At 59.4% G+C, this 26,530-nt stretch overlaps 2 protein-coding genes across 4 annotated transcripts in view; one reads left to right on the forward strand and one right to left on the reverse strand.

Moving 5' to 3' along the window:
- Window positions 1-1,776, forward strand: part of MTA3 (metastasis associated 1 family member 3) — a 174,385-nt gene extending 172,609 nt beyond the window's left edge. The window contains exons 17-18 of the mRNA XM_062209343.1: window positions 250-318; window positions 1,046-1,776. Coding sequence (XP_062065327.1) covers window positions 250-318; window positions 1,046-1,071 — 95 coding nt within the window. The 3' untranslated portion in view covers window positions 1,072-1,776. The remainder of the gene's footprint in view (window positions 1-249; window positions 319-1,045) is intronic.
- A 3,882-nt stretch (window positions 1,777-5,658) lies between these two features.
- HAAO (3-hydroxyanthranilate 3,4-dioxygenase) lies at window positions 5,659-25,251 on the reverse strand. Of its 3 annotated transcripts, XM_062209346.1 has the most exons (12): window positions 24,500-25,250; window positions 22,099-22,177; window positions 17,376-17,459; window positions 17,013-17,119; window positions 14,056-14,145; window positions 13,724-13,767; window positions 13,319-13,464; window positions 12,310-12,378; window positions 12,071-12,153; window positions 10,821-11,982; window positions 10,568-10,721; window positions 5,659-10,152 (listed from the first exon to the last, which is right to left on the reverse strand). In XM_062209346.1, exons 1-10 carry the CDS (start codon window positions 24,577-24,579, stop codon window positions 11,904-11,906), a joined length of 861 nt encoding a protein of 286 aa, XP_062065330.1. In that variant the 5' UTR covers window positions 24,580-25,250; the 3' UTR covers window positions 5,659-10,152; window positions 10,568-10,721; window positions 10,821-11,903. The 3 variants fall into 3 exon arrangements, with proteins under 3 accessions (XP_062065330.1, XP_062065329.1, XP_062065331.1); XM_062209345.1 differs by having other exon boundaries at window positions 5,659-10,721; XM_062209347.1 differs by lacking the exons at window positions 5,659-10,152; window positions 10,568-10,721 and having other exon boundaries at window positions 11,892-11,982; window positions 13,319-13,459; window positions 24,500-25,251.
- Between the last annotated feature and the right edge of the window lie 1,279 nt (window positions 25,252-26,530).

Here is a 26,530-nt window from a genome sequence, read left to right on the forward strand (position 1 = left end):
GAACTGGGTTCAAGTCGCGACTCCTCAACTGATTTGCTCTGTGACCTTGAGCAAATTCCTAACCTTTCTGATGCTCCCAAAGTTCTAGTGAAAGTGGAGAGAGGCGGTTTTGTAACCTACAGGAAGTTCAGTGAACCAAAGGTTAGCCTGATTCCAGAACTGAACTTCCGTGGGTCTTATTCAATGCGTATTTGGTGAACCCGTCTCAAATACCAGGCTGTGTACACGTATCTTCCCTGTTCTAGAAAGGCTCACCAAGTGAAGCACAGCTCTGCTCCATCTTGCAGCCCTTCCTCGGGAAGCTACAAGGCTGTGGAGGTGAGCGGCCCTGCGTCCGTTTTGGCTGCAAAGTGGCATGCATGAGGGGAGAGGAGGTCCGAGCATCTGTGCCTTCCCCACCGCCCCCCGTTGCTTTCCTAGTAACCAAGAGAAAGGCTTCACAACCGCTGGCGCTGCGAGGGGTGGCGAGCTGGTTTGCAGGCCTTGCTCTTCTTCGCTTCCTCGCCTCTGTTGTGAGAGCCCAGCTGCCCAGCTGGGGTACAGCAGAGTGGAAGGTTCTGGGGGAGGTGGGCGGCACAGGAAGAGTTTCTGACACTGTGACATGAGTGCATGGGCATTGAGGTTCCCTCCTCTCCCACGAGAAGAGTGTGTTCGTGGCCTGTGCGTGGCCACGACGACGATGAACGATGATGGCTTCCGATGAGTAGCTGCTCCTGGCTGGAGTGTCTCCCGATCCTCCGCGTGGGTCAGAGACGAGAGTCCCCTGTGGTATGCTGTGGCACCATGCCCCACGGCACTGACCCTGTCTGTCCCAAACCCAGCTTCTGCGGGACCTCAGCATCAGCCGTCTGTTTTCTTCACCTCAGACTTTCCCTTTGGTTCAGCTGTAAACCGCCTCGTGAGCTTGTTTGAATGAACGCTGGGCCTCCTTGCCCCGAAGGTTGCTGTGTGGGTGGGAGCACTGGTTCCCGTCTCACCCTCGTCCCCCCCCCCCCCTCCCTGCGCTCAGGACACATTCACCTTGACTCTTTCTTCCCTTTTCCAGAACTCACATGCTGCGTGTCAGACTGAGCCTCCCTGTTTCATCCTGCAATCCAAGACTCGCTACACCGCCCCGCTGATGTCCACAGCCGTGCCTGGGAAGGAGGCAGCCCCATTCCCAGTACCTTTCAGGGGAGACCTCGCCGTGCGCCCCGTGGAGACTCAGTGGGGCAGGGGAAGAACCTGTGGGAGCACGTGCTGCAGGCTGCATCTCCGTGTGTGCGTCCCGGGCACCTCGCTTTCCTCTCAGAGACCTTGCTGTCCCACAGCAGGACCTGCCTGAGAAGGGGGGTGGGGGAGCCGCCCCTCCCCTCCTCCCCCCTCCAGTCTGCAGCAGGAGCCACGGCCCTGTGCGTGTCAGCTCCGCTCTGTCTCATGCTCTGTAATTACGTACAGGAGGGCCTTGGCTTCATTCTAGTGGATTTTTCTTAAGAACATGCCAGTGTTTATGCAGTTGATGGTGTCTCCCTGTCCTCGCTGTTACTGTCACTTGGCTCTTCCTTTTCTTACAGGGGAAACCCCCCTCTTTCCCCTATAGCCTATATTTGACCCTTCCCACTCCCGCCTCTCCGAGGCACAGAACTCCCTGAGGATCTGATGGAAAGTGAGCTGGTCGTCTCTGGTAAGCCTGCAAACTCTGCTCATCACCTGCGTGTGTCGTTGGAGAGAGCTGATGTTCTCCAGGTTCTGCTCAGTCCCAGGCAACTCCAGCAAGAGCCAGTGTTACGTAGGCCCAGCCTGTGTGTTGTTGGGATGAGCCACTTGTGTACTGTGTGCTCCCTCACAGCCAAACCGGCTGACGAGGATCTGTGGCCAGGTGGATCCTACGGTGGTGGTCACACATCGCCCGGGGTTTATCTTAGAGAGACTCTTCCTGGCCTGGGGGCTGTTAGCAGGTGTGAGCCTGGGCAGACGGTACCATGACTCCCATCTGCTGGCCCAGTGCTTCCTGTGTGCACATGTGCCTGCCCTCAGGAGGCTGCCTGCCCCCCTGGCTGGTGCTCAGCCCATCTGCCTGTGGCACCCGCCCTCCATAGCAGCACAGCTGGCCGCTCTGCTGCTCTGGGCACCCAGCCACAGGGCTGGGAAGAGCTCAGTGCCCGGTTAGTCGAGCGAGCAGACGTGGGGCTGGCCTCTCCCCTGCCCTCCGTTGGCAGTGGCTGGGCACAGGACCACAGCACCGTGAAAGACAACGGAGTGTGACTGCCCAGCTGTCTCGAGGCTGCAGTCGGGAGGCAGCTGGATGGCTGGTAGGAGGTGCCGCCAACAGTAGGCTCGATGCAGACGGACCTCCCCGGGAAGAGGGAGCCATCACAAAGACGATGCTGCCCTCCGAGAATGCGCTGCGCGGAGCTCAGGCCCAGCTGCCTGGCCTGTCTGCAGCCTGGCAGTCCTCCTGGCTTCTCTTCTGAGGAGGAGTTGGTTCTCATCTTGGGCTTCTGCGGGGGTGCCCGGGGGATGTTCCCGCCACTGTCAGCCCACAGAGCTATACTGGGTCTTGGCTTGTGCCCACCAGCGGGGCCTGTGTTCAGGATGCTCAGTGAAATGGGTGGAGGTGGCAGGGGCCCACTGAGGCCCCTTCGGTGGAGCCCTGGGGAGAGGAGGCAGCTAGCTCTGTGTGTCACGAGCCATGCGGTGGCTTGGTTGCTGAAGAAGACACAGCGAAGCTGTCTGAGCCCTGCCCTGGACTGACTGTCACTCGCAGACGTAGAAGGGAAGTGATTCCCTCACCATTTCTCGTCCCTTTCCTGACCCATCTGAAATGGCTCCTGGGACAGTGAGCTGCCATGACTCTGCCGCCAGCCCCACCCTCCCTGCCTGGTGGGAGACATGCTCTCCCCAGGCCACGTTAAGCTTTGGACAAAGCACGGCTCATTTGGAGCTGCTTGTACCAGGGAGGCTCTTCCTTGCCCTGGTCAGTGTGCCCGCCTGGCTCCGCAGCCTTTTTGCCTCACATAGACGCTGCTGGGATTCTGTGCTCTCCGCTCACCTCTGGAAGGTCTGTTGTTCCAGTGGCTGTCCTGCAGGGGGCCTCTAGGGTGCCTTGGCTGCTCTGAGGCTGCCTGGCTGCCCCCTTCTGGGGCCACACTTTTCAGGGAGTGTGTGGTGGCCATGCCAAGACCGTGCACAGCCCATGAAGACGAGCTGTGGAGCTGTGCTCTGCAAGGCATCTCATCTCCCCTTGCCAGTGCTGCTCACCCCGGTTTCCTAAATGTGTGCAAGAAAGGAGGATGGGGAGGAGGTGTTGCTGGAACTTCTCGGCACGCCTCTCACAGTGCCACCGTGTCCACAGCCTGGCTGCTGTGGCTCAGAGCCCAATTAGGAAAGCAGAAACCACTCCAAGTACTTAAGACAGCAAGGTTTCAGGGCAGGCATTTGGCCTAGTGAATAAGAGGCTGGTTAAGATGCCCGCAGCCCACATCTGAGTACCTGGGTTCAGTATTGAGCCCTGGCTCTTGACCCCAGCTTCCTGCCAGCGCACACCCAGAGAGGTAGCTGTGATGGCTCAAGTGACTGGGTTCCTGCCACCCACATGGGAGACCCAGACTGCATTCCCGGCTCCCAGTTTCAGCACCCCTGGCTGCTGTGAGCATCTGGGGATAGAACCAGCAGATGGGAGATCTCTGTCTCTCTGCCTCTCAAATAAACAAAACAAAACAACCACGGGTTTTAATCCAGAGATTTAACTTAGAAACAAGAAGAGCTGGGAGTGAGGGGTGAGCCAGAGACCGGAAGTAAAAGCAGGGAGGCTGTCACCAGATGCCATGGCCACTGGGCAGGCCAGGGGACCACGGAGGCCACATCTGGTGGGAGCTGGAGCCTCAGGGAGATGCAATCCACCAGAGACATCCCCCAGGCCAAGAGTGGAGAGAAATGGCCTGACTCCTCCAGCTGCCCAGGCAGGTTTCTGCAGGTGCCTGGTGTTAGCTAGACCCAGGTGGAAGCCAGGTGCTCTGGGAGCCTGGGACGGACAACCTGCAGGTGTGGCCCCTCCACACAGAGCAGAGCTGGATAGGACGAGGGTGGGTGAGGAGCTGGTATGAGGCCCTGGTCTGTTTGTATGCTGGGGGGGACTTGGCCGATGAGGGCTGCCCTGGGGTGTTACGGGGCTCCGGGCTCCTGCCTAGGGAGGAGGTTTGCTCTGGGAGGGTGGGAAAGCCTTTGTCGCTCCTGTTTTCCCTTGGGGGATTTCCTCAGCAGCCCCACCTCCCGGGTCCCAGTGTTGCCCTGCCCCCTTCCTGCCCCTCTGCAGTGCATCTGCCAGCAAACACACCCCAGCATGCCTCTGTGCTCACAAGCGTGCCCAGGGCCAATCCTTCCCCAGCACGACGGCAAGGACACGCCATCCACGCGTCGGTTTGTATCGTGTGTCCAATAAATTCCTGGAAATGATGCCTGGTTTTATGCTGTCCTTGCCAACACTCCCTGTGTACACCCCCAGGCCTGGGCCCCAGGTGGGCCTCGTAGCAGGTGCCAGGGGCCTAGGGAGGCGAGTGGCCTGGGCTCAGTGGCCTTTTCCAGGATCTGCGTCTTCTGCCATCTCGTGAGCCACATTCCCAGGCCATGGGCAATTCAGAAAGGCACCCAGGTGGTGACCTAGGCCTGGAGGTGTGAGGAGCACCTGCCAGACCTTTCCCATGAACAGCTCCCCGAAGACACTGCTGCGCGGCAGTGGCCCAGGCCTGGTGGTCAGGACGTGTGCTGGGGTGCTTGGGATGGTGCCCCGAGTGGGGCTGCTGTGCCCCAGCTCCAGGCTTCGCCACCAGACCGCATGTTTCACTGTGCCAAGGCCATGATGGGATGATGACTTGTGGCTCCCTGTCTCCCGTTAGGACCCCATAGTGGAGTGTCCTGGCTCAGGCCAGACTGCCACTTACTAGTTGTGTGACCTTGGGCAAGTTACTCAACTTTGCTGTGCCTCAGTGCTTCCATCTCTAAAATGGGATAAAAATATCTGTCTCATAGGGTTAAAGAAGTCACGTGTGTGTAATGCTTAGAGCAGGCACTGGCATAGGCAGAATGTTTGTTCCATCATCATTTTCTGTCCCTTCTGTTGTATTCTTCTGACCCTCCTCCTGCAGCTATCTTTAACTCTCCTCATGCTGGTCACAAGATAGCAGAGGCGTGGCACCCCCGCCCATCCACACCTTAGCTACTGTTTCATCACCCTTTCTGGGCAGCTTTGTTGAAAAAGGGAAGCATCGTCTCCACTGCTTCCAGCCTCATCGGTTCCTCGCCCATTACCGTCCACTTTGGCTCCCAGGCTGCACCTGCCCCAGCCACTTACTGGGCTCGCGGTCTGCAGTGTTGCTAATGATCCTGCAATTGCCAAATCCTACCCTGTCCTGGACCCCTGCTTGAGCCTCTCAAGTGTTTGAGGTCCCGGTCCCGGTGTTCTCTTCCCGTGTTGCACAGGTCCCCTCAATTCTGCTCAGGGCAGTGGCGTGAGACTCAGGTGCCGCGCGTGCTTCCCTGTGCAGGTTTTCCCGCACAGATCACTTCAGCCACAGTTGTGGTTACCCGCGCGCCGCCCTCCATCTCCGGAGACGGCGCTCCCTTTAATTTCATGTTTATCATCCAGAGCGTGATTTGATATGTTTAATGCATATGTATGAATCCATGAGCAAAATAGAACGTGCTTTGCATACTCAACTTTATACAAATGGCAACCTATCGCTGCTTGAAAAGCTTTTTAAAAATAAACAGTAGATGCATTATTGCTCCAGGGCATTCGTCCAGGAAGCCTGAGCCGCCTGTGTCAGACGGGCACTTTGCTTTTCAGATCCTCTTTCTTCGGCGTGCCATTGGGAGACACTTCTGAAAAAGCCACGTTCTTGCACAAGACACTTCGCAGGCTGTCTGGGTATTTCATTTTTGGCTTTTCCCTTCATAAAAGGTGGCTTTTCTGTTCCTTTTAGAAGGTGTCTCTTTGCTTGGGCAGAGAGATTGCTGTGCTTCTCTCGTGCCTATTTTTTCCTGCCGCAGACCCCGTTTTCTTGCCACTTAAAGGTTTCTCCAGAATGCCTTGTGCGGCCCCTGCTTGCAGGGATCTCTTCAGGATGGGTCCTGGTCCTGGTCACTGTCTTACCAGGAGACTCCATCCCGTAACCTCAGCCCTCCTGAAACCCTGTCTGTAGCCCTAAGAGGGCCCCTTCGTGTGTTCACCTGGCGGACCTCCACGCCCCTGAGACTCGCCCCAAACCTGCCTACACCTGCATCCCCACTGTGTCACCGCCGCCCACTGCCCACAAGGCTGCTGCCCTTCTCCCTCAGCTGTGCATTCCATGCTGACCCTGCATGCCTAGGGCAGCCCTCTCTCTCCACGTCCTTGCTGGGAACGCACACCACTGCCTGCTTAGGTGGCCTCCCCCGCCCTCTCCCTCACACTGCTACCAGAGTAATTGATGGAAATGCATGACTGATCACCATCTTCCACTTAGAAACCTCGTGCGCTCGCCTTTCCCTCCCAGCCCCGGTTCTCTGCAGGACAGACCCCCAACTCCCGGGCTTGCGTCTGGGTCCGTGTTCTGATCGGGCTGTCTCTTGACGGTGCTAGGTCTCCTCCTCCCTCCTGTCACGCCTCAGTGTCCTCCTCCCCTCCCACACCCCAAGTCTTGAAGCTCTGTGCCCTGCTCACACCTTCTCCACCGCCAGGGCCGCCAGGGATGCTGATCCCCTCTCGCCCTTCCTCGTCCTCCAGGATCCAGCTTGCAGGCATTGCCTCCCTGGTGCCCCTGGTGGAGTTGGCTCTTCCCCCTGACCCCCCTTCTCCTTACTCTGGGTGCGTGTGCGTTATTGCCCGAAAGACCTTGGTATTTGCTGGGGTGGCTGCTATGGCTCTGCCTGAGTCCCTGCCTGAGGCCCTCCCCTGGGTAGCACTGTTAGAAGGCAGGAAAAGAAAGGAGCGATGGAAGGTGCTGCCTGCTATTCGCCACGTGCAGCCGCCCCAGGGGAGTGCAAGAAGTGGGGGTCTCTGCTCCACCTGCCCGCAGCTTGCCTCATGCTGCCGAGGGGGCCACTCTCCCATCTGGAGAAAACCTTGCACTTAACACTTTCCTTCCTCCTCCTCCTGCCTTCCTCACTCATGCCCTGCCATCTAGTTATTTCCGTCTGCAACCCCTGAAGGTGGGCACGGGCCGGGATCCCTGTTCCCATTTCACAGATGGAGAACCAACCCCCGGGTCAGGCAAGGTTAGGACCAGGGAATCCTACTTCATGCAGGCAGAGTGGAAGCAGCTGGAAGCCCTGCTTCATGAGGAAACCGTCAGACCCCTGCAGAGAAGGCTCCGTGAAGGCTGGGGGCCAGTGAGGGGCCAGGGCAGGCCAGGAGTGCCCCAGCCCCAGGACCAGCATCTTCTACAGGTGCTGCTGGAGGGGAGAACGGGAACACAGGCTGCATACAGGCCACGGGGCTTGGAGGAGTGCCTGGTCATTTCTCCTAGGTTCTATCGGGCCCGCGAGACTGAGGCCGGCCGCTGAGCGGGGTGGGAGGACCTGCTGGAGGTGGTGGTGGGGAAGAGGAGGCTGAGGAGAGGGCATGTGGGGCTCCATCTGCCCATGAGCTGCTTTGGCCCAGGTGAGTACGTGCGTGGGCAGAGTTGGGACTGCGCCAGAAGAAAGAGCATCTTGGCCCCTGCCCCCTGCCCTTGCGGGCCTTTGCTGATGAAATGGTGACCCCCTGCTGAGGTTGGCCTGGCCCAGGCTTGGTCGTCTCCTCCCAGTGGTGGTGCAGGGAGCTCCCAGCAGTGAGAGGAGGGAGAGGGACCGTGGGCGCTGAGTCTCCAGCAAAGGGCAGTGGCCTGGGGACACACCGTGGAGACTGATGCCAATGTCTATCCAACCCACGGCCCCCGGGTCTGCTTCCTGCCACCCCAACATGCCTCCCTCTGGGCTGTGGGGACACTCCTGGGCTTGTGCCCCACGCACCCCTGTCCATGATATGGAGCAGGTGGATTACAATGCCAAAGGGAACTGGGAGGAAGGCGTTTAATCCCCATCATCGGTCCCTGTGCCCTAGGCCTCAGCTCTTGTGACCCGAGACCTTCCCAGGAAAGCCATTCGTCTTCAGGGACACCCAGAACTTCCGAAGCTCTGGGAAAGGACAATGCCACACGGGAAGAGGCTGCTGGATGCCTTCCCCTCGCGGTCCCAGTTTCCCGTAGCCGCCGACTCTTCCCGGGGCTCCCTCTGACCATCGGGCTTGAGCCCAAAGACATTCGTTTGGTTTTCCCTGAGGACAGGTGAGACATTTTCAAAAGGAGGTGCACTGGAGCTAACCGGATAAAGCTGAGGTCCTAGCAAATGTAGCTGTCTGGTTTGTACAGCCATTGCGCTCTGGCCCTGCCCATCCCAGCTGCATGCCCACAGCGCCCTGCCGGCCTCAGCCCAGCCCCCTGCGCTTTCCTGCACTCCGCACGTCCCTCAGGCACTCTAAGGCTTGAGTGGTTTCTCTTCCTGCCTCGGCCTGGCCCCAGAGCCCGCACTCTGCTTCCCTGCGGCAGAGCCTCCGCCTGGGGAAGGAGCCCTCTTTGTGGGGCAGAGCTCGCCTGCTGCTGCCCCACAGCATCTGCCTTCTGCGAGGGCCCCCGACACTGCACACGGCTGCTAGGAGCCCGCTCAGCCTCGCAGAGGTAGGCGGAAGCCAGGGCCCCGTGAGGAGTGGCAGGAGGATGTGCGAGGTGTGGCAGGGACCCTGGCAGCCGCGCCGCAGCTGATGCCAGGCAAGAAGCAGATGGTGCAGGCAGCTCCCGGCATGGCCAGCCCCGCCCCCCAGGGCCTGCGCTTACGATGGCTAAGGACTAAGGAGGAGCACCACAGCGCATACAGCCTGGTGCTGGGGAGAATCCCAGGGGCTCATGCCCAGCCTGTCACTGAGGCACGCGTGGTCGGACTAGGTGGTCAGGAGCAGGGTGTGCCCCAGAGCCACCCCCACCCCCCAAGGCCTGGCCTAGCACGTGGGGGCCCCGTGACAGCCACGGGCTGCCTGTGTGGCCGTTGGATTGCACAGTGAGTTGGCTTTGTGGGCAGTGGCCCCAAGCCACTAACTAGATCTCATGGGGGAAGGAGTGGTTGGAGCATGTGGTTGATGCTCAGGAGAAAGTCAAGGGCCGGGCTTACCAGGAAGGCTGCTCTGTGGGTCCAGAGAAAGAGGGCCAAGCTGTTTCCCACCAGGCCCAGGACAAACCACAGCAGGACCTGGCCGGGGACAAAGATGCCAGGGGAGTTCTCCTAAGGGCACCGGCACAGCAGAGAAGGCAGAGGGAGAGCGGAGGAGAAAGAGACGAGGGGGGCAGAGGGAGCTCGGGTCCTGATGGACCGCCATGGCTGGCTCTGACCGCGGCCTGAGACCGTTCTGGGGTCTCCCTACCCGTGCAGACTCTGCATCCCGGGGCTTTCCTCAAAGCAGCCAGTCCTCCATGGCAGGCCAAGGAGGACTCATGGCCCTCCCTACTTCCCTCCTCGCCGGACCCCGCGTGACCTCTGCATGAGGCCATGTCCCTGGCTGAGGGGGAGGAGTCACTGCAGCCCTGAGTGGTCAGAGCTGGCTGGCCTGAAGGCAGGAGCTACCCTTGGGACTCCATTGGACAGCCCCCTCGCCCCCCATTATATGAGGGGTCATCAAAAAGCTCATGGAAAATGCATACCAGAAAGCTATGCATGGATTCCAATTTTTGTTTTGCATCAAATTAAACTTGTAGTTAATTCCATTTTCCACAAATTTTTGGAGGTGTCCTTGTCCCCTAGCTCTGGCTGCAGGGACTGTGGAGAGGAAGGAGCAGGGTCAAGTGACACTGACCATCCTGCTGGTGGCCTCAAGAGAACCAGGCCTACTGGTGCTCTCCACTAACCCTGTGCTCCAGGCCTGCTGCAGTGCAACTTTCCTGGTGGTTCTGAGGTCTGTCATGGTCCCAAGTCCGTGTGCATGATGAAGTCTGTCCCAGAGGCAGAGGACTGCCTTGCCAAGGTCCTACTACCATGGCAACCAATGAGAACAGTCCCTGTGCCCAGCATTCACTGCAGCAGGGAAAACAGGAGACTGCAGTGAGCTCTGAACAAGGAACAGGTCGTGCTGTCCACTGTGAGGTGTCCTCATGAAACCGCTGCCTGATCCTGTTGGTCAAGACAGGCCACAGGCCCTGATAACCACGGCAGGGCCAAGGGAGGCGGAGGTCCCAGGTGCCAGCTGGCCACGGTCAGCAGTCTGCTGTGTACTGCCCACTCTGCCCAGGTCTCCAGGTTTCAGACCCCGTGACCACTGGCCCCTCTCCCACAGAGCCTCCAGGCCTGCCCCTGCCCTGGGCTCTGTGTGTACATGTAGACGGGTCTGAGCCTCACCCGTAGAATCAAGTGCCACCAGCTCCCTGGAAAGCTGTGAGGCTAAAATGGGGTCAGTTACGTGAAAACTTCCAGGGGGTTCCCTGGCACAGAGCCTGTGTTCAGAGAACCAGCAGCTCTGATTGTCACCTCCCGCTGGGCCGAGGCCGGATCCATGGCACTAGGGATAAACTCCTCCTCGTGGCCTCACCTTCTGACCCCGGGGCCTCCCTGGGGTTCGCAGCTCCTGCAAAGCCTCACATTGCAGCAGCCCACACAAGCCAGGCTCTGCCCGGGCGGCCTGAGACCCATGGCGGTGGAGGAGGCTCGTCTTCTTTCTTCTTTGCTTGCAGGACAGGAAAACCCTTTGGGACAGGGAGGCAGGTGAGGGTCCCGGCGTCCCTCAGGGCCGAATGCCCTTTCAGCAAAGCCAGGGCTCCCTCTGCCCGTCAGAAGTGTCTTACCAAAGCAGTGACCCTCCAAGCTGGGGCTCAAGTTCCCTTCTACAGAAGCTTTGGCTCCGAGCTGGCACCTGTTCTGTCCACAGGCAGCCACTCCATGCTTCTGGGACCCTCCAGCAGCCCAGGGAGCACTCGGGTCTTTGTGGCTAGGAGGTGGTGGTGGCCGGGGGTCACATACACCCTCTCCCCTTTGTGCCCCCTTCAGGCTGAGCAGCCTTTGGGTATTAACAGCAAACTCTGGAGGCAAGGATTTTTTTTTTTTTTTTTTGACAGGCAGAGTGGACAGTGAGAGAGACAGAGAGAAAGGTCTTCCTTTGCTGTTGGTTCACCCCCCAATGGCCGCTGCGGCTGGCGCGCTGCGGCCAGTGCACCGTGCTGATCCGTAGCAAGGAGCCAGGTGCTTCTCCTTGTCTCCCTTGCGGGTGCAGGGCCCAAGGACTTGGGCCATCCTCCACTGCACTCCCGGGCCACAGCAGAGAGCTGGACTGGAAGAGGGGCAACCGGGACAGCATCCGGTGCCCCGACCGGCACTAGAACCCGGTGTGCCGGCACCGCAGGCAGAGGATTAGCCTATTGAGCCGCGGCGCCGGCCTGATTTTGTGTTTTTATGCATTTCTGTTTTCTACCATTAGCACAGATGACTTCTGTTGCTGGGAGAGAAGACAGGAGCGACTTGTTAACAGCTACATAAGGAAGAATACACGGGCGTAGAGAAGGAGGCCCAGAGAGAACCTCAGCTGCGCTCCCTGGACCAGACACAGGGGCATGGGTGGACTGGGGACACAGAGAGGACCGGCTGTCACGCAAGGACGTGGTCACAGGTGCACACGGCCTGCCGCCTGTGCACAGGAAGGGATTATTGAGTGCTGTGCTGAGCCTGTGGGGCCAGCGGGATGGGCGCAGCTGGCTGCAGGGGTGGGGGTGGGGGCTGTTAGAGGAGAAGGGGAGCTGCTGCACCCAGGGCTGAGAATGCAGGAGGAAGGAGGACAAGGACAGGGCCTGCGTGGGGCCCGGGGAGGGCTCAGCAGCAGCACGTGGAGAAGTCATTTGGCAGGTGGCGCTCAGACGCCCCGCGGCCGGAGTGGGTCACTCCAGGGCCTTCTTGCAGGCAGGGTCCTGGGTCACAGACAGGGCCACAGAGCCCTGGGCTCGCTCCCAGTCATACCTGTGGAGACACAGAGGGGACCCTGAGGATCCCAGGGCAAGGAGGGTGTTCCCACAGCTGGGTGGGGGGGTTCTCCCCGTGGACTCACGCAGTCCCCGCTGGCACCAGCAGGCTGTCGTCTGGGCTTAGGCTCAGGCGCTGGTCTCCCATCGTCACCACTGAGGAGCCCTCCTAGGATAGAGGAGCAGGAGCTTCGTGGAGCTATGGGGCCTCAGCAGTCTGAATAGCCCTGAGTTCGCCCCTGGTCAGGAGGCCCCGGGGGGCAGGGCAGCCTGATCCCCACAGACAGGAAGCCAAGCAACCCCCCCCCCCCCGGGGCCCACTTGCCAGCTGCCACAGCCACACATCCACATCCAGTCTCGGGCCTTGGCTGCTGCCATGTCCATGGGCGGTGACCTGGGGGGAGGTGACATGGGTCTTTCTGGTGCTGTCTGCCCCATACGGGTGAAGGTCTTGAACCTGACTCCCAGATACCAGTCCTGAGTGGGGCAGTGAGGGGGCCTGTGACACAGCCCCCCACCATGTGCTGAGCAGAGCCCAGGACCGAGAGGAAGGCCATAGGGCTGCAGGCCTCCCTGCCAGCTGCCGTTGTAACAGATGCTGCCCACCTGCTACCCACCCTTCACCTGCACATGCCCCGGGGGTCTTCTGACACGTGTTCCCATGAAGGTATGCCCACCAGTGCACAACGGGGCCATCCGATCTCCAGGGGGTGCCTCCCCTTCCCCTGTGAGATGTTATGGGTGAGGCCCGAGGGGGTGAGGGGGTGAGCAGAGTGAGGCTGTGGCTTCTCTGACCTGCACAGGCCTGGGAACCTGCAGCTGCTGGGTAGGGGCCGTGCTCCTGCTGGCCCAGAGTGGCCTCAGGGTGGTTGTCCGTGTAAACCAAAGTAGGTAGGAGCAGGGGAGTGAGGACACTGTGGGGAGGGAATGGAAGGGCTTCCTGGTGCATGCCTCACTCTCTCAGCCCTGCCTAGGCTCAGCTCATCCCTGGCAGAGGGCTCTGTCCAAAGGCTCAGGAATTCCTAGCAGGGGGAACACTTCAGACCCCCAGGAGGCTGTCACTCACTTTGAAAGCAGACAAGGACAGCGTGGGACCGTGCGGCCTGCACAGACTTCTACTCATAGCAAAGTCACGGCTCCCTGAGTCGGGGAGGAAGGAGGCAGGGCTGTGCTCAAGCCCCTGCCTCCAGGACAGTATGTGTGAGAGCATGTGTGTGAGTATCTGTGTGTGTATGTGAGTATGTGTGTAAGTGTGCATGCAGCGTGAAAGCATAGCTCATTCCCATTTCCCGGGGCTGCTGGGCGGCTGCCCTTGATGGCCAGGGCTGTATTACCTGGGTCTCGTAGGTGTCCCCAAACAGGCTGAGGGGCATGCCTGCCTGCAGCTGGCTGCGGTGGCTGTCCAGCCAGGCCTCCAGGGACATGGGCTCCATGACGGGCCGTGTGCTCAGAGGGAACGGCGGCTCCTTGAGCAGCTGCTCTGCAGGTGGCATGGCTTGGTCAGCATCTTCTGGGCCCAGCCCTCCCAGCCCTAGTGGGCTGGGTCCCAGGGGTGCCTGCTCTCAACCACCAGAATGGGTCCTGGGCCCAGCTTGATGACCAAGCAGCCATCTTTGAATCTTGAGGACTGGCCAGAGTTCTCAGAAAGGGACTCCCCAGGACCAGGGCTGAGACCCAAGCTAGTCTGGGGAAGTGGGGAGGGAGGGAGGGGCTGGTCTGCTGGGTCCCAGCGGCCTCACCAGGGATGGGCTTTCCTGTTCTGTACTGCTCAGAGCGGAAGAACCTGCAGGGCAAGTGGAGGCCGGGTAGAGCGGGCGTCCCCATGGGAGCTGCCAGGGCGACACACGTGTTCACACACACACACTCACGGGGCCCTCACACACCTCACTGTACACCTGCCATCCTTCCCTCCCACCCCGGGGGACACCCCTCTACCCTTCCCAGAGGGTGCTCCAGCCCCACCACACCCCCCAGGGGAGACTTTCTCCCTAATTCCCAGGTGTGACAGCTTCAGATCAGCAGGTGCTGACACGGAGCATCCAGGCGTTAAGGGGCAGGGCTGGGGGCTCACTCCTGGATGATGGGCACCAGCTGCGTGCCGAGGTCCTTGCAGTAGAACCACTTCTCATACAGGACGTCCAAGGAGTCCTCCACATAGTACCTGCAGAGCAGAGGACGGGCAACCCTGCTCCCCATCTGGGCGGCTCGGGTCTGGCTCTGCCTGAAGGCCTCTGGGCTGGGCCCCGCACGGCTGCTTTACCCCTGGGAGTGGCCAGCCCTGCTCACTTCCACCCAGCTCCTCCAGGAGCACACCTGTGCCCTCCCGGCCCGCCATGACGGGTGCCGCTATCCACGGAGCCCTTTCATTGCACACCCCTGCCTGGCTCCCCAAACCTGACCACTGTCAGAGCAGGCTCAGAGGAGCGGGCTGTTGGCAGGGATTACACAGCTCGGCTGGCAGCAGCAGGCTGGGTCTAAGACAGAAGCTTAGTGCCCAGCTAATCCAAGTGTTTGCTTTTCCCAAACAGCAAGCTGAGGATAAGCCTGAACCCAGGGCCAGCAGCCAGAAGCTGTGCCTGCCTGCGGTGCTCTGTGGGCCAGAGGACCCAGAAACTTAAGAAGCCAACATGAGGCAGCAGCCCCCTCAATGGGGGTTCTTTCCTTTCAGGGTGAGGGTTCCAAATCGCTGGGCTCCTGCCCTGGGGGAAGGCTCATGAGCATTGCCCACGCAGCCTTCGGTGTACCCTGGATCCCACCCATATGCCCTGCCCAGCTCAGCAAGCTCCTTTGGCCTGGGGAACGCCTGGCAGCGTGGGGGCAGGAGGGGGACATTGGGAATGGCTGTAACTCCTGGGACCCAGCTCCCAGGACAGCTCTTCAATTCCTCCTGAAAACGAGAGCAGTCCCATTAGTGCGGTGCTCCCAGCCACCTGAGCTCTGTCCTGGGATGGAGCTGGCCACCAGAAAGCGTCGGAGTGGCATTGTGATGTCGCATCCCTGGCTTTTATTGAAGGCCAAAGCAGCACGAGGAAAGCCGTTATTGCATTGCTATAAAATGTTACTGAGGACACCGTCCTTCCCATCATGGAAGATGCCCTAAGAAAGGCCCAGATGAGACATGTCCTTTAGAATGTGAGGCCAGGTGGCAGTCTCCGTGACACACTCACATGCGGTAGCTTATTATGCAGCAGTGTCTTTCTTTTTTAAAGAGTCACTAATATAAAACATACTCAAGAGTCTTGTCAGTAAAGAAAAAGCCAAAACTCCAGCTACGCATGCAGCAAGCCTGCACTATTGCAGGCATGGATTTGCACAGGAAAAAAAAAAAATGGGAGTGTAGGCGCTTCCTGAGGTTTAATGGTGGGATGACATTATGCTCCCCTCTTTGATTATTATTTAGTTTTATTGAGATGCTCACATCACAAAAGTCACCCTGGAGCTGGCATTGTATTGTAGCAAGTGATCCACCACCTGTGACACTGGCTTCCACATGGGCAGTGGTCTGCGTCCCCGCTACTCCATGTCCAACCCAGCTTCCTGCTAATGGCAGAAGATGGTCCACGTCTTGGGCCCCTGCCGCCCACGTGGGAGACTCAGATGAAGCTCCTGGCTCGTGGCTTCAGCCTGGCCCAGGCCTGGTCATTGCCACCACGTGGGGAGTGAACCAGTGGATGAAAGATCGATTCTCTCTCGCTCTCTCTTTCTCTCCTCTCTCTCTTACTCTGACATTCAAATAAATAAATCTTAAAAAAAATCACCCTTTTAGTGGTAAGTTATTTTGAGAGTGGACGTATATAACCTGAGAAAAGGAAGCAGCAAAAAGTGCCATTATAGTAGAAGATGTGAGCCAGGATCTCCTGTCTCCGTGACCCAATGGGAAATTTGTCTTGGGGAAAAAAAATTTTTATTTATTTATTTATTTTTTATTTTTGACAGGCAGAGTGGACAGTGAGAGAGAGACAGAGAGAAAGGTCTTCCTTTGCCGTTGGTTCACCCTCCAATGGCCGCTGCGGCTGGCGCGCTGTGGCCGGCACACCGCGCTGATCCGATGGCAGGAGCCAGGTGCTTCTCCTGGTCTCCCATGGGGTGCAGGGCCCAAGGACTTGGGCCATCCTCCACTGCACTCCCTGGCCACAGCAGAGAGCTGGCCTGGAAGAGGGGCAACCGGGACAGAATCCGGCACCCTGACCGGGACTAGAACCCGGTGTGCCGGCGCCGCAAGACGGAGGATTAGCCTAGTGAGCCGCGGCGCCGGCCTTTGGGGAAAAAAATTTTAAAAAACAGGTTAGCCCTTGGGAAAGTCTTTATTCCCCATAACTATTGGCTGCTTTCCCCTTTCAGGGGATAATCATTGGGCAACCAAGGAGAACCCAACGGGAACCACAGCTGTGGCCTCCTTGGGGCTGGCTCTCTACCGTCCTGGCCGGACTTCGTATTTCTCTGTAAGGCCAGCTCTGGCACGCCACGCCCTAGCAAACTGAACATCCCCGCGCCCAGCTTCTTCACCCCTAGAGTCTGGATGGGCAGAGCCCCTGCCCTCTGAAATGGCTGGAGCATCAAAGGGAGAAACACAGGGCACCTAGCAGCTGCTGTCCAGATGTCAGCGCTCGCTGAGGCATGAGCTGGGCTGGAAGCACCAGCAGAGGGAGGCGCTGAGGGCGCCCTCTGAACTCTGGGGGCCGAGGCTGGGGGAAGCAGCACTGGCCCCAACCGCACTGGAGTAGGGGGTTCTGGCTTTGGCATCCCCTACTTACCTCCTTTTCTATGTCCCACCCCTCCCCACAGACCCCATGCAGAAAGCACAGGTTCTGATTCTGGCTCCCAGGGGACACAGAGAGCATCCTCGCCCATCCCCTGACATCCAACCCCGCCCTCCCATCAGCCAGCAAATCAGGACCTCCCCTGCCCCCACTGTGGCCAGGAAGCGCTTTCTCGGGTCTATCTAGGGTTCTTTCCGCTGCAGGTTTGAGCTGTACCCCTTGGTGCTTGCCCTCTCTCTGCCCCAGCCGCCCAGACAGGCGCACTTACCTGAGCCCATCTAGCTCCGTCTCCAGCCGCCTCCGCTCAATCACCAGCCCCACGGTGTTGGCAAACCTCTGTGGGGAGTGCGGCACGCGGGCAGGCAGGAGGAATATCTGCAGGAGGAGACCTGAGTGCCCACACCCTCCCGGGCACCCGCAGCTGACCCACAGGGGGGCACGGGCACTGCCTATCCCCCAGGTCCTGCTCTCTGTCCCGCCTCTGACCAGGGAACCCAAGGCAATGCTGTGCTGTGCTGAGGACGGGGCAGCCTGGAGGGGGGTCTGGGGGCGCACAGGAAAGAGAAGTAGGGGACGAGATCTGCGAGGCCAGAGTGGGGCCTGTTCTGGCCGCCCGCCGTCCCAGCTTCACCTCTCCCTGCCGAATGACCACATCCCGGTGCTGCCCGCCTTCCAGGACTCGGAGAACCATGTCACCCTCCAGCTGGTAAAACACCTGTGGGACAGCAAAAAGCTCAGCCCCTCACTTCTCACTCTCCCAGGTCTTTAGCCACTGCCCAGGACACCTGAGAAACTTCTCAAAGGCCTCGGAGTTCTGGAGCAGCTCGTCTCCCCTGACACAGGCCACGGACAGGAGTGCTGGGACACAAAGAGACCACCTCTCAAACACCAAGCGATCAGCAGAGGTCCCAGGATGGAAGAGTGGGCTGGGGCCCAGCCGGCACGTGAGGGGAACCGCCTGCCCTTCTGCTGTGTGCCAGCGGCTATGCCAGGCCCTTCCGTTTGTGGGATCAGAAATCCTGACACAACTTCCAGAGATAATCTTAGCCCCATTCTGCAGAAAAGAAAAGTGAGGCTCAGAGAGTAAAGCAACTGGCCTGAGGTCACATAGCTGGGTAGTGTGGGTGTGGCTCGGGACAGGTGTCACTTCCTCTGGCCACCAGGATGTCCCAGGAGGAGGCTGCGGAGACTGGCAGCCTAGAGTGGGCTGGGGCCGTGCGCACTCCAGGCCTGCCCTTCTCCAATCCTACCCCAAGACCCTAGTTAGCGTGTTTGCTGATACCGAATCCCCGGGCAATCAAGCATGCTGATCCCTCCGCTTGCTGCCTCAGCCGTCAACTGCTCACCCTCTAAAGTGCTATCCCATAATAGTTGTCTTTGCTAAAAATCTGCTATACTGTCCCTGGTAAAACTGAGCAGGACCGGCTGTAGCCAAAATCATGACTGGAGCCTGTGCAGAACAACGCTGTCGGGCCCGACAGCGGCCTGCGGCTCATGACCGGGTGAACCCAGCGCTGCCCCGTGGCCTTTCAGCCGCCATCTTGGAGCACGCAGCGCGTGGAAATGTCTGGTCCTCTAGTGCGCATGCTCAGAGGCCTCCCTGCGCCCTTTCCCCTGCACCGTCCCTTGTTCCACCTGCTGTGGGGGAGGTGTTGCTGTGACCCTGACGCCGTGAATTCCCAGGCCCCTGTCCGAGGAGCGAGATGGGTGTGGGTTTGGTTGTTGTTCCCCATCTCCTGACAGATCTGTAATAAACCGCTTTCTCAGAAGATGCATCGGGATTTTCTCTCGGGAGTGGGTTGGGGTGGGTGGCGTGGGTGCTGGACACGAGCAGCTCTGGGGCCAGGAGGGGGCAGACACGGTCTCCGGCCGACGGTCACACGCCGCACGGGTGCTAAAAGCCCACACACACGGCTGAAGGGGCGGTCCTAATACTAGCAGTAGTTAGTATTCCATAAGGAGTCAGAATCTCTTGTCACAACATGGCCGAGAAATCAAACTGAGCTCACACAACCTTGAGAAACCTGGCTCTGCCGTCTGCCCCGGGCGCCACTGACAGCTCTCCAAGGGCAACGGGCTCGGAGCTCACTGCCTGTAGGGTTCCTGGGGACGTAGGCCGCTGCACTAACACTGGGAAAGCCCTCTCACCCTTGAGCGCAGACTTCACCCTCAGGACCCTGGTGCTGACAAGGCCGTTTGAACGCAGTGCATTGGTCAAAGCAGGTCCAGCATCATCCAACCTGGCCCCCAGCCCTGCCAGCAGGCTATGTGCCCTTGGTTGATTCAATTAGCCTTTCTTTCAAAGACGTATGTATTTACTCGAAAGACAGAGTTACGTAGAGAGAGGAAGAGAAAGAAATGGCCACAACAGCCAGTGCTGGGCCGTCCGAAGCCAGGAGCCAGGATCTTCATCTGGGTCTCCCATGTGGGTGGCGGGGGCCCAAGCATTTGAACCATCTGCCACTACTTCCCCAGGCACATTAGCAGGGAGCTGAATGGGAAGTGGAACAGCCGGGACTTGAACTGGTGACCATATGGCTAACCCACTGCAGCACAGGGCCCGCCCCTCAGCGGGCTCTTCTGTGCCTGCTTCTTCATCTCTAACATGAGAGTATCTGCTTAGAAGGTTGTTGTGAAGGCACCAGCACTCGGCAAACCTCCAACCAATACTTCAGCGATGGTGGGGATTACAAACACTAATAAGGGAAATCAGATATTTGATGGTGGATTCAAAATATGTGATGTTATGGAGCCATTAAAACTGTTTTGAAATAACTTCATAAAATGGGGAAATGACAATGTTAAAATGAGATTCACAACTCTGCCCAGCAGTACCCTAATTGCGTACAGACTGATGTAGGCCACGTGTTCACAGGGGTCCCCCTGAGTGGTGGAGAGAAGACTGATGATAACTTTTTTTTCTATATTTCTCATGTTTTCCACAATGAACAATATTTACTCTCATTATTAAAATCTCACAACTATTACTTAATACATATAAGAAAAAAACCACAAGGTTTTCTTATAGGGAGCAAGTCAGCATGCCCTCATTCTTCTCCCCCTTCGCCTGTGTGTGTGTGTGTCCTGGGTCTTTTCAAGGGGGAGGGGACAGAGATCTGGTGAGGGGGCCATGATCAAGGAAAGTCGGGAGTGGGGAGTCTGGAGTGGCCAACGAGCCAGATTCAAACTCTCCTGGGCAGGCTACCAAGTATTCGTGGCCCTGAAACAAAATGTCAGAAGGAAGCAGAATTCTGTCCCCTGCCCAGGGGCCTCCCTCGTGCTGAGGGCCAGGCCTGGCCTGGAGCAGAGACACAGATCAGAGAGCAGCAGAAAATCCCCACCAGCCGCAGGCAATCCAAAAGGAATTATGCTTGCTTGGCAGTAATGACATTCGGGGCCCTGGGCGGGCGAGAAGATTAACTGTACCGCTCCGGCAGATATTGAATCGAGTCTGGCGTCCAGGCCCCGCAGGCAGGCGCCGGGAAGCAGTGCGTGTCACGCACCCCCTCCACACACACACTGAATCCTTGTACCAGGCAGGGGCCGCTGGCCCAGGGGCTCCTGGGAAAGGCTCGGACAGGGGATGTGACGTAGGCGGCCCAACACCAATGGCTGTGGCCCAGGTTGTGGTGCAGTGGGCTGAGCTGCCACTTGCATGGCTGGTATCCCACAACGGAAGGCCAGTTCAAGTCCAGGATGCTCTGCTTCCCATCCAGCTAACGGGCCTGGAAAGGCAGTGCATGAAGGCCCAAGTATTTCAGCCCCTGCCGCCCACAGGGGAGACCAGAATGAGGCTTCGGGTTTGGCCTGGCTCAGCCTTGGCTGTTCCATTTGAACCAGCAATGGAGAAGCTCTCTCTCTCTGTCCCTCTCTCATGCCCTCCTTGTTGCTCTGCTTTTCACACACAAGCAAAGACCACGTGATTAGTGAGAGGTTCACCCACCTCCCAGCAGGGCCCCAGGGCCCCAGCAGGAAAGAGGTGGGGGTAAGGCCGTGTGTGGCCCCGGCCCCTGGATGGCTATGCAGAGGCTGAGCTGAGTGAGGAAGAACGTTGGTCTCGGTCAGTATGAGGTGTGACTGGAACCCAGGGCTGAGGGGCTCCGTGGCCTCCAGCTGCTGGCCCCCGACTCCAAGGCCTCCCCAGGGCTGCGGTAGGGACATTTGCCTGTAGGGTGGGACCAAGCCATCATAAACCCACCTCCAGCCAGACTCCTCCTAGCCCCCTGAGCCACCCAGCAGGGTGCAGACACTGGACAGGCCGGCCCTCCTCAGCCCTCAGCCACCAGCTGAGCCAGGGCGTGGGCCAGCTAGCCCCTCCGTGACTCCTGGCCCCTGCGGGGCGTGGAGGGACCACAAGGGGCAAAGACGGTAGGAACAAGAAGGGCAGGAAGGAGAGAGGGAGACAGGAGGGGTGGGCACTGAGACCACAGCTACCAGGGCCCACGGAAGCCTGTGGGACGGCCTGGCGCCTGCGTGCTGTGCAAGCCCCTCCCGTCCCACCACGTCTGCAGTGATTTTTCCACAGAGGAAAATGGGCTCCTCCGGGCGCGGGGGCGGCCAGCTCTGCCGAGGCTCTGCCCACGCTGCCTGCGTGTTCTCGTGCACACACAGCTCGCTGGGGAGCTGTTCAAAGAGCCGCGCTCCTGCCCGCTGCAGGCCTAGGCTGGGGACGGCAGAGCTGGGGTGCTCTGGGCCTCTGACCTCAGAATCAGGGTGGCCCCCTGCACGACGGTCGGGTCGCACGGGGCCCTGCTACGGATCCTTTCCACCGGGACCCTCACAGCTGTGTCGCTCCTTAGGGGCCCACCTTTCTGCTGTGTGTGGCTTTTGCTTGTTTACTTTTGGGTAGGTAGAGGAGACACGTTCAAAATTCAAGGTACAACACGGTGCCCCTGGCAAATTACCTCGCTCTCCCCTCCCCTAGTCACACATCTCTTGGCCCCTCCCTCAGCTCCTCTCCCTCCCCATACCCCTCCCTCCACCACCTGCTCCTCTCAGCCCCCTCTCCTCATCCCAGCCCCCGCCCACTGTGTCCTCCTGCACCCTGGCCCTGCCTGCAGGACAGCAAACAGCTCCCAGGACCAGAAGAAGAGTACAAGGTCCCCTAGGCGCTGGGGCTCATCTTGGAGGCCAAGTGTGCCAGTTCAGGCTGGGGGAGGGGACCAGGCAGCGCACAGAGAGCAAGGGCAGCCACAGGCAATCTCAGCACAGGGGCCGGGCCTTTTCCTGGGGCCCCGCCAGCAGAGTTCACCTGCTCACATTCTGGGGGAGGGTCCCTGTGTGCCCCCCAGCCACGCCTCCCCTAGTCCAGGCCACAAGCCCTGGCCCCTCCCTCCCAGGGGCAGTGAGCCTACCTCCTCACCCTCCTCGATGTGATAGTCCTTCCTGGTGTTGGGCCCCCCCACAAACATGATTTTGAGCTGCTCCTGGTGCCTGCAATGGACAAACAGGGGAAGGTCCGGAGCCAGTCCCTGGGGTGAGGGGAGGAGGGAGTGCAGCGCCCCGGGAGGGGAGGAGGGAAGGTATGAGCCAGTCCCTGGGGTGAGGGGAGGAGGCAGTGCGGGTAAGGGGAGGAGGGAGTGCAGTGCCTGGGGAGGGAAGGAAGGAGCCTGCTTCTGCAGGGTGCACACAATGCCTCTGAATGTCTGTGAATGGGACCCTCGCCCCCTGTGACCCAACAAGGGGAACAGCTTGGTGGCAGATCTGTCACTCCATCACCTAGGGCTCCTCGGTTGTGCTCAGGATCCCCAATTCCAGGAGGGCAACTGAGGCCCATTCAGCAGCTGGCTGATATGGGTCTTCCGTTCTCCAGGGGCCGGAGGCCTGGCTCTGGGAACTCAGAGACTGCGACATCCAACGGAGGCCTCAGGTAGCAGTGAGCCAGTGTGGCAGGCATTTAAAACACAAGCCCCGGAGCTGGCTCTTCCTCCAACCTCGGGCACTTTACTTAACCTGGCCGGGCCTCGGTTTTCTCACCTGTGAAATGGAAGACTGCTCTTATTTTGTAGAGTTAAATGGGTGACATGTGTTACTACTTGGGAGTTTGTACAACAGGGCTTGGCATACAGAGTCAGCCCTAGTTAAGTGTTTGATAAAATAAACCCAACACAGCTCTCTTACTAACAGCGGACTTAAGCTCAGAGAGGGTGATTTGCCAGGAATAACAGAACCTGAAGGGGTCCAGCCTCCCTGACTCCAGGCCCGTGCCCTGTCCGCAGTGCACACAGCCAGCACACAGCCGGTGTCCTGTCACCCTGTACCGCAAACACCCCCTGCCCCATCCTGTAGCAGGGAGTGGTGGGATGTATCCAGGTGGGACCTCAGGGTCTTGTCAGGTGACCCCACTACCAGGAGCGAGGGCTTTCCCGGAGCAGGCGAGGTGCTGGGGCTGGGCGTGCTTGGGTCATGGAGTGTAGAGGCTGCCTGTGTTGGTGACGATGGGATGTGTAGGGAGAGGGCCTGGGGTCGGGATCTCCCCACTAGTGTCGTCTTGTTGAGAGCGGGCATGGGGACTGGAGGGGATAGTCTCTCTCTTCCTTCCCTTTTAGGGGGTAGGGCCCAGTGAATGAGACACACACAGACATCCCGCCCCATGTTTGAAAATACAGACAGGGTTTCAGGGCAGGAGGAGGTGGCTGGGATGGTGCTGAGCCAGGAAGGACTAAAAGCTGCACAGGGCTTCAGGGAGCGGAGAGAAGCTATAGGGTGCTTAGGAGGGGACAGCTGGGTGCAGAGGCCCCCACCCTGGAAGCCCAGGGGTCCTGGCCAGGTGGGGGTGGTCCTGGGGAGCTATGGCAAAAAGGCTGGATCAAGAGGGGCACCAGCCAGGGAGTTTGGCCTTGGCCTGGCGGCTGCCGGGCAATCCCAAAAGCTTGTTTAAACCAACTTTACTGAGATACCCTGGAGTGGTAGACGTTGACCATTAACTATGGCAGTCTTGCACAGGGACCAAGAGTGGGCGAGGACTTTGGAGTCAAATTGTTCCATGGGCCTGAGTCTGCACCACGTTCCACACCAGCTCTGTGACACTGGGGAAATGGCTTATGTAAATCTCAACCTTCCAGGGTGACTGTGAGAATTAAATGAGATGATGCAAAACACTGGGCATAGTCTAGGAGGCCATAGCTGTGTGGGTTAAGGTATCCTCCCCTCCCCCCTTGCAGATGTGAACTTGGATCTGCAGGGCACGGGAGGTCCAGACCTGGAGCTGAGGGCCAGGGAGGGAGATGACAGGGCCTCAGGGGAGGGCTTCAGAGGTGTGCTGCACAGAGGTGGCAGTGGAAGGGCCAGCCCTGTGGGGGGCTGCTGGCACAAGTGACTTGGGCAGGGCGTAGTGCTGACGTTAGCCTGTGTGCACCTGCAAAGAGGGACCCTGGGGATAGCAATGTACAAGACCTTCCGGGACAGGGCGGGGTGCCCCTGTCTGTTGTCCCCAGACCTAGGTTCTGCTGTCATTCTGGGGCCCTGAAAACAGATTTCCCAAAGTGCGTGATAGCCACTTGGGATGGGAGAGCTGTTTCCCAGCCCCCGAGGAGGACGGCACCGACCGCCTCGCCCCGCCACCCTCAGAAGGGCCCGCCACCGTCCCCACTGCTGAGGCCCCAAAAAGGGGAACACGCTCGCCGAGTGGCGGAAGCCGGAACAGCCGCTCCTTCCCTCCCGCGCCAGCCCGGCGAGAGCAGCCCCCCAGGGAGCCGGAGGTGAAGATGACAACGGAGGAAGAGCCGGAACGCGCTGGGGGTGCTGGGGACTCACAGGAGCTTGTTGCAGACTGGGGGCTGGAAGGAGGCCCGGTTCTCCCGCACCCAGGTCCTCACTCGCACGGGGCGCTCCATGCCTGCCGCCCGCGCGTCCTCCGCGAGCCGTCCTCTCCGTGCCGCGGCCTCCCGCCCTGCCGTCGGAGGAGCGCGCCCCGCCCCGTGCCCGCCGCACGGACCTGGGATCAAAGGCCGTTTCGGCCCCTCCTGGCCTGGCAGCGGCCTCGGTGCGGGCGCTCGGCCCCAGGCCAGCCCCACCAAGCCGGCCCACGTCCTGGGGACGCCCCGACGTAAGCCACGCGATCCCGACTCTTCCTGGTCGCTTGTCGCCTACGTGCCATCTGGACCCCGGGGGAGGAACCCGGGGAGGCCGCTCTAGACGCTGTGGTAGCTGCGGGGAGAAGGCCAGCACGCGAGCCAGTGGCGCTGACCCTGGATGGAAGCCTCAGCTGTCCCATCTGGAAGACGGGCTGCAAAGATGTACGGGCTCAGACTGACGTGAGAGGAAGGATGGGGTGTGTTGGGCATTGCCTAAGAGTCCCTAGCGACATGGCGCCTGGCGGATGATCGGGGGCGTGTCTGCGGCCGCTGCGGTTAAACCGCGCGATCGGACCACCTGCAGGGATAGGTCCGATTTATTTCCGGATACGTGGACAGTGGGTGATCCCTATACCTCGCTTAAGGTGCCCCTGTGCGCGGTCCACCTGTGCCGTGACCTCTTCGCTGACTGGCTCCCCTACTGCGCATGTCCGTCGTAAGCTTTATAAGCCTGTACCTTCCTCAATAAAGTGGTTCCTGCTTCCACAGAACTCAGGGTGCTTGCTGTGTGCTTGCCCCGTCGACCTTACCTCTCCCGATCGCCTTGTCGGGGAGTGCTTGTACTGCCCCCTGCTGGTCAGGGGACAGTCTCAGGCTTAAGACCCCAACACTCCCGCGGTGCCGGCGTGGGGAGGTGGGCACCCAGCAGGTGACCAGCCCCGTTTCGGGCTCCTCGCGTGCTCCTGGTTGCACAACACAACGAGCTGCTGTACCAGTGCAGCCATGGGCCCTCGAGGTCCTGGCTTTGCAAATCCTGGGGTCGGGGTCTGGTGGGCAGACAAACCGGAGCCGGTGGGAGGGGCTCCAGCGCAGGACTTGGCGGGAGTGCGAATGTAGACCCGGGTGTGCGGGGCGGGGGTGGCGGCGACAGGACAGCGGCAGAGCAGGCGAAGGCAGGCTCCACCTGCCCCACCCCTCCCCCTCAGGACTCGGAATTCTTAGAACTGCAGGAGCGGGTAGGTGAGGCAGTGGCAGGAGGGGCGGGAGGAAATGACTCCGGCCTGCAGCTCCTGCGCTCCCATGCCAAGGTACCTGCGTTTCTGAGGGCTGCTTTCCTCATCTGGGGAGCCTCCCACGGTGTAGGTCAACCCCAGGCAGCCGGGACGCAGGCTGCCTCTCCGCCATCCTGTTCTCCCCCTTTCTCCATCCTTTGTCTTTTTGCTAGTTATTTAGTGCATGTGAGCTGCGCATTTCTTTCTAGAACATTCTTTGGCACCAGAATAACTCTAACCACCTTCTTTATTTTTCGCATTTGCAAGGAACCAGAGGAGATGGAAAAGATGACACTGGAAACAGCAGGGATCTGCGATGTGTTCTGTTTGCTTGGGTATTTGTTAAGTGGAGGGATGGGTGGGTGGGTGGTGGGTGCAGCCAGGCATGAATGAATTTGCATTGAAAAGAAAAAAAAAAAAAACAAGAGAAGTTCTGTTACACAGCACCAGGGAAAGATTGGCAGGCACCCTGTGTTTTAATTGATGGAGTCCAACAACGTGAGTAACGGAGGCCACAGATTTGCTGGGGCCTGAATTACCCAGATTAATGTTATCTGCAAACTAAGTGCTGCTGTGTAATCACTGTCAGATAGGCTCTCTGGTTCCTGCTGGGGAGGTAAAATGCTGTGTCTGGTCTGCTTGATTGGCAAGCCTCCAAGGTCGGGGCTCGGCCACTATTTCACTCCTGTGTTCAGAAAACAAGCTGTTCCCCCTTTATC

Source organism: Lepus europaeus, chromosome 13, assembly GCF_033115175.1.
Source record: "Lepus europaeus isolate LE1 chromosome 13, mLepTim1.pri, whole genome shotgun sequence".
In the NCBI taxonomy this organism is placed as follows: domain Eukaryota; kingdom Metazoa; phylum Chordata; class Mammalia; order Lagomorpha; family Leporidae; genus Lepus; species Lepus europaeus.

Excerpts from the sequence above, each read along its gene's own strand:
- HAAO (XM_062209346.1), bottom strand. The coding sequence starts at position 24,579 with ATGGAGCGCCCCGTGCGAGTGAGGACCTGGGTGCGGGAGAACCGGGCC. Across the intron at positions 13,465-13,723 it reads AACAGGAAAGCCCATCCCTG|AGCAGCTGCTCAAGGAGCCG; the intron begins GTGAGGCCGCTG and ends TGCCACCTGCAG. Across the intron at positions 11,983-12,070 it reads CTGGTGCCAGCGGGGACTGC|GTATGACTGGGAGCGAGCCC; the intron begins GTGAGTCCACGG and ends GTGTCTCCACAG.